At 39.4% G+C, this 8671-nt stretch overlaps 1 protein-coding gene across 3 annotated transcripts; it reads right to left on the bottom strand.

Moving 5' to 3' along the window:
- Positions 1-1035: 1035 nt before the first annotated feature.
- Positions 1036-8383, bottom strand: LOC115734728 (protein LEO1 homolog). 3 transcript variants are annotated; one of them, XM_048282318.1, is made up of 11 exons: positions 8161-8383; positions 7165-7502; positions 6472-6601; positions 6193-6375; positions 5562-5738; positions 4401-4532; positions 2670-2849; positions 2466-2597; positions 2031-2135; positions 1684-1938; positions 1036-1470 (listed from the first exon to the last, which is right to left on the bottom strand). In XM_048282318.1, exons 1-11 carry the CDS (start codon positions 8287-8289, stop codon positions 1336-1338), a joined length of 1896 nt encoding a protein of 631 aa, XP_048138275.1. In that variant the 5' UTR covers positions 8290-8383; the 3' UTR covers positions 1036-1335. The 3 variants fall into 3 exon arrangements, with proteins under 3 accessions (XP_048138275.1, XP_048138274.1, XP_048138276.1); XM_048282317.1 differs by having other exon boundaries at positions 6472-6604; positions 8161-8382; XM_048282319.1 differs by having other exon boundaries at positions 1304-1516; positions 1631-1938; positions 6472-6604.
- Positions 8384-8671: the final 288 nt, after the last annotated feature.

Genomic DNA, 8671 nt, shown 5'->3' with positions numbered 1-8671 from the left:
ACAAATCTACCTTAACTTTCCTTTATCTAAAAAAAATCAACTTTATGTCCAATGACAGATCTGTCCCGAAATTATTTTTTCCAAAAAAAAAAAATCACAAACTATTCAATCCTAAATCTACCTCGAACATTCACCAATTTTTATTCTAATCTCAAATCTCTTCTCATTAGCCATTTGTTCAAAAATCATCGTTAGTCATTCCTAATTTTCATATCTCAAAACGGTTTCATTTTGAAAAATTTCAATAATTTTTGTTGGGGTGGATTTGTTATTCATGTTGGTTCGTATCTATCGCCCAATTACTTTGCTAATGTGGATCTTTTATCAACGTGAAGATATCATGTTAATTTGGAACTAGACCATGGGGTTAAATTTGAAAATAAATTGAAAGTTTGTCACTTTTTTTTGGATAAATCGAGGCAAATTTGTGAATGAACCTAAAGTTTCGGCTTTTTCTTGAGACAAAAAGAAATTCGCGGCAGATTTGAAACTACATCTAAAGTTTGAGATTTTCATGAGAGAAAAAATAATTTGGGCAAATTTGAGGTTTGACCTAAAGTTGGCAATTTTTTCTTTAATTAGAAAAAAATTTGGGATAGAATTAAAACTGAACATAAAGTTAAAAGTTTTATAGGGAATTAAGCCCCCAAAAATATTGAAAATTCCACTCTTTCCATGGTGATTAAAATGCGACAGGAGTGATTCTTTCGTCCTACGTGTGAGTTATATGTATCTATGGAAGGATCAGTTCAATTTGTGCTATTTTTTTCCTTTTTCACTATTAAGAAAACGCATATCGAACTCTCCCCTGTTAAAAACAAAAAGTTTTCCGTCCTAATGCCGAGAGAAAACTTGGCTAATGTTCTTATTTTATTCAATATAAGTTCAATCGATTGTTAGTTTTTGAGATCCACCGAGCACGGGCAGCCCGAAACGTACTGCTCCTGCCCTGTTGCCGGGCTTATCAAATGATGTCCAGTGCCTAGCTTCCCTTTTCTATTCGCATATTCCATCCTCCACTACGAGTCCAACATGTGTAGAACAGAATATTATATTAGCATCCGCTAAAAAAAATCAACAAGATACGTAATTATCTTGACATGATGTCGGAGCAAATTGAGTAAGATCAACTGCCTGAGTTAAGCCCTAAAAACATTAGAGATAAGCATGTGCCAGTGCAGCGCCCCTCCACATCATTAGAAAAGAAGGGACTAAATCTTTGAACTGTTCCTCACAACCAGAAAACACCAACTGCAAAGGCGGTAATTACTGCGGTGGTGCCAATTTTTACCATGAGACTTTGCTCAAGATAAAATGAGCGGCTTCATTGTCCACTCATTCCTCTTCAGAATCATAAACAACCGCCATCCGGCGATGGGATGCGGCCTTCCGTGGCGGAGACTCCTCGTCTGACTCGATCTCCTTGCGCTTGTAACCGGAGCCGTATTCTCTTCCTTTTCGCCTTGGCTCCTGAATTGGGGCATCACAAGCACAAAATAAGATTTCAGAGTAAGAGATACTTCACTGTGGTAGTCAAACTAGCAAGGGGATTTGAGAAAGTGTTTCCAATTTCAACAGCATAAGCTCTTAATTCCAACAACCACTCCATACGGAGGAACATTTGAAAGAGGTTGCGTGTACTTGATAAACATGAGGAAAACCAGAGTAATGAAGACCTCATACCTCCACCTCTTCCTCCTCCTCCTCAGATGCTCCATTAACTTCAGCTTCCTCTTCCTCAGGTTCGGCGTCTTCTTCCTCGTCCTCCTCGTATTCTTGTACAGGAACTTCAGTTCTCCTGCGAGGGGGAGACCTCTCATCCTCCTCCGCATAACTTTCATATTCAGACTCTTCTTGTTCACTCTCAGAGAACGCCGCAGGGCGCCTTGACGATTTCACAGCAGGAGCAGAAGACTTGCGAGGGGCTTCTTTTTGTCCCTGGAGAATTCATTTATTGTGGGTAATCATATAAGGATACACAAGTAAATCTAGAAGCACAAAAGCACAAAACCCCTATAAAGATGACAAACCTTCTTAGCACTCATTATCCGTCTCTCTGCCTGAGCTTCCATTTCGAGGTCATCCTCAAAGCGACGGCGGGATCGACGAGAGTCGTAATAATCTGTTTCTTCATCCTGATTTAGCGAAATATTTGAGTCTCCTAAATCAGATTCAAATAGATGAAAGCCTAGTACACAGGTCAAACTAAGGCCCTGGCCCTTTATTAATTTTCAGAAGTACAATTGAGAGAGTCCGATTGGATTGAAAAGATGCTGGGAGATGAATATGGCCCTTTATTAATTTTCCACTTTTAATTATTAAGAGAATAAAATAATGGCAGTTCAGACATCAACAAGTACTTTGTCCTTTGTGAAATTATCAGTTCTAACATCAAGAAAGCAGCAAGGTGATACACCCCAAAGAAGAAAAAACTAAAAGGAATAGCAAGTACCAAAAGTACACACCTCGTCAAGAGCATCCTCTAAGAAACCAGGCGAAAGCTGACGCCTCCGGTCCACAGCTGGGGCATACTTCTTATTCACCTTTTCCTTCTTCCGATTAAGAAGTAAATTAGCTCTGATACTTTGATTTGCAGCCTGCGATAGAGAGAAGTCAAATGAAGACTTTATCCCTCACAACAGAAAGGTGTCAATGGATCAACCAATTACCTTTTCTTTCTCCTCCTTTTCTCTCTCGGGATCAATGGCAGTTATGCAATTTTTAACCTTATAGACCTTCTTATGACGTGAGTCAACAAGAGCAGTCAATAATCGGTGAGAATTTGATGTTAATGAAGATGGCATGAATCTCATCTTTCTCAAAATTCTTCCTTGTGATTGAAGAAATCCCTGAGGCCATTGCACAAGAAATTGCACCGATTAGTCTTCAAGAGATTTGCTCGCCAAAAATAAGAACATGAAACATATTGAAGAAACATGATCAGGAATATGATAAAGAGGTGAACTTCCGCGAAAGTCCCAAAGATTGACGATTACACAATAAACCATCTCACAGTTCAACCTCAAAGCTGAAAATTAGACTGGTTCGTCGGCAGAACAGCGAGCCAACTGTCAAGCACGACACAGACAATCAAGTTGAAAATTTAATGTTAAAGCTGAAAATCAGTAGCATGGTGTTTGGTAAGATCTTGACTACCAATGACCCTCAGGTACCCAAACACTGTATTCTTTTATGCCGTTCATTAAGTTACAGGTATACATTCAGTATTCACATACTACTCGGGATAATCAAGCTTTAAGACTGTCAACAGCAGGAAAAATTTCCATACATGGGATCGTTAGAATAACTATTACCATTTCTTCCCGATAAATGCGAAGCAATATCTGAATATGCAATATACAAATCCAAATGTTGTGTTTGGGAGTGTGGGGGTGGATTAAGTGGGGATGGAAAGTAATATCAAATTTCCCCCCACTCTCCTAGGAAGCACATACACTCTCCAGGGGCCTACATATCATGTCGTGCCGGGATTCTCAATTTTTCAGAAATGATGTGTCGTGTCGTATCGTGTGTCGGTGTCGGTGTTACTTAGCCATTCTCTATCACAAAATTTTAGATTTTTCGCCATTTTCCACCCAAATTTTCATCACCCCCATTATCTGTGTCTCCCAAACAGTGGGAAAGGGCCCATTCTTTTTTTTTTAAAAAAGGGTTATCAGGCAGGGTAGAAGACAGGAAAGGGATGCTTTCCCCATGACCAAAAAGGTTAAATATTAAAACATGAATTGATCCATAGGTTTATTCAGTTTGGAGTGTTACCAAACAAGCCATAAGTTTTTCAGGAAAGAATCTAAATGACAATTGGCAAACAAATAGAAGGCTTTCAAAATGATGCACAATAACATAAAAGGATAGAGTCAACAGTAAAAAGTAAAAAGTCAATGGAGTTCCTTCAAGAAAAATACAGCGCATCTCGTTAGAATTTTGAATATACTCTGCCCCATGGTCCTTGTGACTATCAATAAAGCCATCAATTATGAAGAAAAAAAATTATAGAACATAATTTCCCAGGCTAAATATATATAGTTTGGGTCATCATTGCCCTACTTAACCTTGTCAGCCACTTACTGTTGGAGCCCACACCAAGATATAAGGTACCATGCTGATACTCCCTCTATTACTACGGTTATTTTCTTCTAATCCAAATCAGAGATGTTTTCCTGCCTTTCACTTCTTTTCTGAACTCATGTCTAAACACTGACGCACACCAAGAACACAACTGACAGCAGCAGAAGAGGTTGCACATTTTGAAAAACGGTCACAGGTAATATCAACTCGACCACTACAAATAAATCTTAAATATTTATTCATCCAGAAAAGAAAACGGTCCAAGTTTGAACAATCTTATTTTCCCAGGTCATAAAGTCATCAGAAGTCACCTTTCCATGCCTCAGGAAAAGATGTGATTGGTCATGTTGCGCATTTTGCACTGATATGTCAAGAACTTCATTTCCTATCAATAACTGTAAGCTATCATCTGACCATCGCACATAGCGAGCATTGCTTTTATACTGCACATGAAAATAAATAAGATTTGAGAATATGCTGACACATTGAATATCCATGTTTTCTTTTGCAAATCGAATTATGGTAGAAATACTAATGGAATTCAGAATCAAAGCAAAACTCCTAATGGACAAAAGACAAAGATCTTAGCAGTGCTAGAATTGATAGATTTGTACTTTCCACCGATAAACAATTACATTTTTTAAACTCTTAACCGTTCCAACACATAATGCAAAGTCCACAGAGGTCGAAGCAATTACGTAACTACGAATCTCACAACTCAACGTTGACAGCCTTTACCACTAAATAGAAGGATAAGTGGTGAAGCGTATCTTCAATTGCATCTTTACTCTCCAACGTTTATCTGTTCAATGGTTCAGGTAAACTTAATTTACATGATGTCTGATCTACATTAATCTAAATTATATCCACAAAAACATATTCATCATTTCTCTATGCATAGAGGATGCCTGATCTGAACCCTTCAAAGCACAACAATATATTCATCAAAACAGAACTTCCCTTTCAGGAAGTGGCATCATAGTCAACTTCATGCATTTAACAGAATCCATGTGAGATAAAAAGTGGCAGCCATACCTTATGGACAGCCAAATTGACAATATAAAGAGGCAATGCCTCAAAAGGCCACATTTTAACTGCATTTAAGCATGATTTTAAAAGCTTTTTGCCGTTTCTTACTATGAGATCCTCAATTCAACTACTATATTCCATAAACATGAGGAATCTGATATCTTGATGCAGCGCCTCAGTTGCATCTAGACAGGAGCAAATCAAATGGGACTGAAGCTGCCATCTTTTACAACTTGATAGAACTTTGAAAATTGCTGTCAGTGATATCCACATATAACTTTCTAAAATGAACTGAATCAAGCCAAAACATAATGACTTTATGTCGAATATTTCCACAAACATCCACAAAGGCGTTCCTGCGAGAACATGCGATGTTTTCGCCATAATATCCACAACTAACCAAAACAATGAACAAACATTGAGGTAAGGGATTGTGTACTCACAGATGTAGTGCCATCTGCATTTCTAACTGTTCTCCAACGCACAATGTTATTTTCCAAGCGAAGGCGTTTCTTAGATCCAGATTCATCTGTCACGAATGTATCCTCTTCAACGTATGTCTTCGGATCAAAAGGTTTAGGATCAATGCCCATGATATTAGATACTTTGATCATATTCATCTGCGAATAAAAACACACAAAGTATCAATCTACGGATGCCCAAAATATGTATATGTATAAGCAGCAAATGGTAAAGCATACTATTTATCGTGTAAGCAGCACCAAGCTTCCGCTAGGAGGGAACAACGCATCAAGCAGCTTGTAGCTTCCAAGACAAATAAAATTAAAGCAGTGATGCTCAAATTTATGCTCATTCTCATGATCCTCAATGGATAAGTACCACTCAGAACAAGAAGAGTGGGTCTATCAACATTCTGGCAAAATATGTAACTACAGATCTGCAAGAAGCGACCTCAATGTAAATTTTTTTGTCCATCACTATCTGCTGCTTCCCATACTCATAAGGATGGCACATGAAAGTGGACCCACCTACTATTTGATGCAACTGCCTCTTTGATTCAATAAGCCTGTTGCTTATCAGATGCTAGATATAAAATACTTAAGAGGGATAAACCTTCTCCGGAAGAGCCGGTGGTGGGCGTAAAGGAATCTCTAGCACCAAAGGGGGACCAAGGGGCTTCTCCTTCACTTTAGTATCAATGTTGTCCTCTTCCGACTCATATCTAGCATCTTCATCAGGTACCATGTCTTCCGGCCTGAGACCCCTCCCATAGCTCCCATCTTCCATTGGTGACATCTATGATGAAGGGCGAAATAATCAGGCCACAAGCCATGGGAAAGAAGCATGTATGTTGAACAGCAAAGGATAAAGCTTGGCAACCAAAATACTCACATTTGTGTCCTCAATCTCATTTTGGACAACATAGCCTGCCTCCTCTTCATCATCAGAATCACCAAATACATCACGTATCTCTGGGGCCGAACTTGCAGGTAGATTTTCATCCTTGTCCTCGCCTGGCCGCTTACTGAATTGATTGAAAATTGCAATGAAGCTTAGTGCGGATTATCGTAACCATAATTTACGTGAAAAAGTAATCGAGAAATTTTTGCACTTCTAATTCAGTAAAGCAAGCTCATGGGAAAAATAGTTAAATCCTGCAAAAGATGGGAGGACACTCCTACTTCAAGCAGAAATATTCCAGAAACAATCTTCAGCACATAAAAAAGGGAGAGCAAAAAGAGCCAAAAGAGAGACAAACTCTTGGTCAGAAAAGAGGGGAATAGATAGTGCTAAACATGAACCTTCATATTCATGATCGAGTAAAAGGTGGAGGAGCAGAACCCTGTGGTTTGAAGCATGAGAGTAACTAATATACAGAAAACCTCGCTTCCTCGGAAATATTTAAAGGAATTTTCCCTTTGCTGCCTCCTTACTTGATGAAAAATGCTCAACAGTGAAAGACAATGGATTTTCTTATAGTAATACTAACATTCTCTCTAATTAACAGAGGAAGAAGAGGGTTGCATGATTGGGAGGATCTGCAAATATAGTGATTGTTCAAGAAAGAAGAAGGAACCCAATTACCTCGGACTTCTGGCCTGATCAACTCCTTCATCTTCATCGTCAAGATAATGATGTTCCTCGGACCTGTCCGATGCACTGTCAATTACATCCCTTCTCCTGCTTGTCACCACTCGCTGACCGTATTCTTCCTTCTCGTCGCTGTCTGTCTCCTTCCTTCCACTTTCTTCCCTCTCACCAATTATAACTTCCTCCGAAGTTTGATCTCTCTCACCTTCACTTTCTGCCGGATGAGGATCAACATCAAGCGGTTCACCTTCACTCTCCACATCAACCTCTCCATGGCCCTCGACATCAATTTCTCCCTCACCTTCAGGCTCAAGCCCTCCATCTGCGTCATCCTACACACATTGTCATAGCGAAAGTTGATATATACATGCAGTACTAACACTAATGCTTTCAGAAAATAGTTTTCAATTCTTTCATTAACGCTTGTCTAAGAGGCGTGAGAACGACAGACATGCAGATGATTAGTAGCTGAAATAACTTCCTAATAACCTCGCTTGTAATCAACCAAAAGTCTCCCTGTGCTTTGACACGACACGAAAACAAACGGCTACACTCCTTGTTCTTGACCGTCCACAGAATCCTTGCTTTTTATGCTTATTCATTACCTTCTCTGTCTCCTTGCACAGTAACAATGTTTGCCAATTACGAAGACCATACATCAGACAAGCGACAAGAGCATAACTGCCCCAGCGAGTCCTTGCCAAAAGAGACTTCGTATTACACCGCAACTCATATAATCTCTGAACCACATGTCGCATCACCAGAGCCATGGCTGAATCGAAACGAGCGGGTATGCAATAAACTCAAAACCCTAGGACCTCCAAGAAGAAAATAAACCAATCCACGAGGACAACAAGCAAATCTTCCAATCGCAGCCAGGGCGGATCGCCGAAGGCTCGGGAGATCATTCAAATCCCGTCCCAATTCTCACGAACAAGCGCGAATCGCATGTTTGGAGATAGAAGAGGCGAGAGGAATCGATTGACTTACGGAGAGGTAATCTGGCTCCGGCGGCTGAGGGTTTGATTCGTGCTCGGAATCGATCTCTTCCTCCTCCTCTTCGGACTGATCGCCGAACAGGTTTTGCATCATCTGATGCCTCTTCTCTTCGCCTCCCATCTCTCTCTCTACTGTGGGAGAAGTGACACAGCTCGCTGTCGCTCAAATCACCTTCCAAATCACCAACGTTAGGGACGAAGCAAAGGCTGTCGAATTGCATATTTATATCTATCTATTTAAGGAAAACTGACGATTATCTCAATTTTTTTTTTTCTATCTTTCGAATATACAAAGCCCAACCTGAGAATTGTATGTCACTTTTATACTTCTTCCAATATATTTAATCAAAATAAACAATTACCTCCACCCTTAATTACTCTTCCTCTCTTTTTCCCATACATATATATAACATAATTACTTAAGGATTAATATTACGAAAAATCACAAATTGATATACATATGATAAATTTACCACAAATTAATTTTTTTACCACTAAAAGTC

The sequence above is a fragment of the Rhodamnia argentea genome, chromosome 7 (genome assembly GCF_020921035.1).
Source record: "Rhodamnia argentea isolate NSW1041297 chromosome 7, ASM2092103v1, whole genome shotgun sequence".
In the NCBI taxonomy this organism is placed as follows: domain Eukaryota; kingdom Viridiplantae; phylum Streptophyta; class Magnoliopsida; order Myrtales; family Myrtaceae; genus Rhodamnia; species Rhodamnia argentea.
Note: the sequence above shows the minus strand (reverse complement) of the source record. Positions and strands in the feature narration are given on the sequence as shown.

What these genes read in the sequence shown, in the direction of transcription:
- LOC115734728 (XM_048282317.1), bottom strand. Translation starts at nt 8,289, where the DNA reads ATGGGAGGCGAAGAGAAGAGGCATCAGATGATGCAAAACCTGTTCGGC. An exon ending in ATGCAGATGGCACTACATCT is followed by an intron (nt 4,533 to 5,561) that starts GTGAGTACACAA and finishes TTTCATGTGCAG; the next exon opens with TATAAAAGCAATGCTCGCTA. An exon ending in TTTTCCTGAGGCATGGAAAG is followed by an intron (nt 2,850 to 4,400) that starts GTGACTTCTGAT and finishes CAATGGCCTCAG; the next exon opens with GGATTTCTTCAATCACAAGG.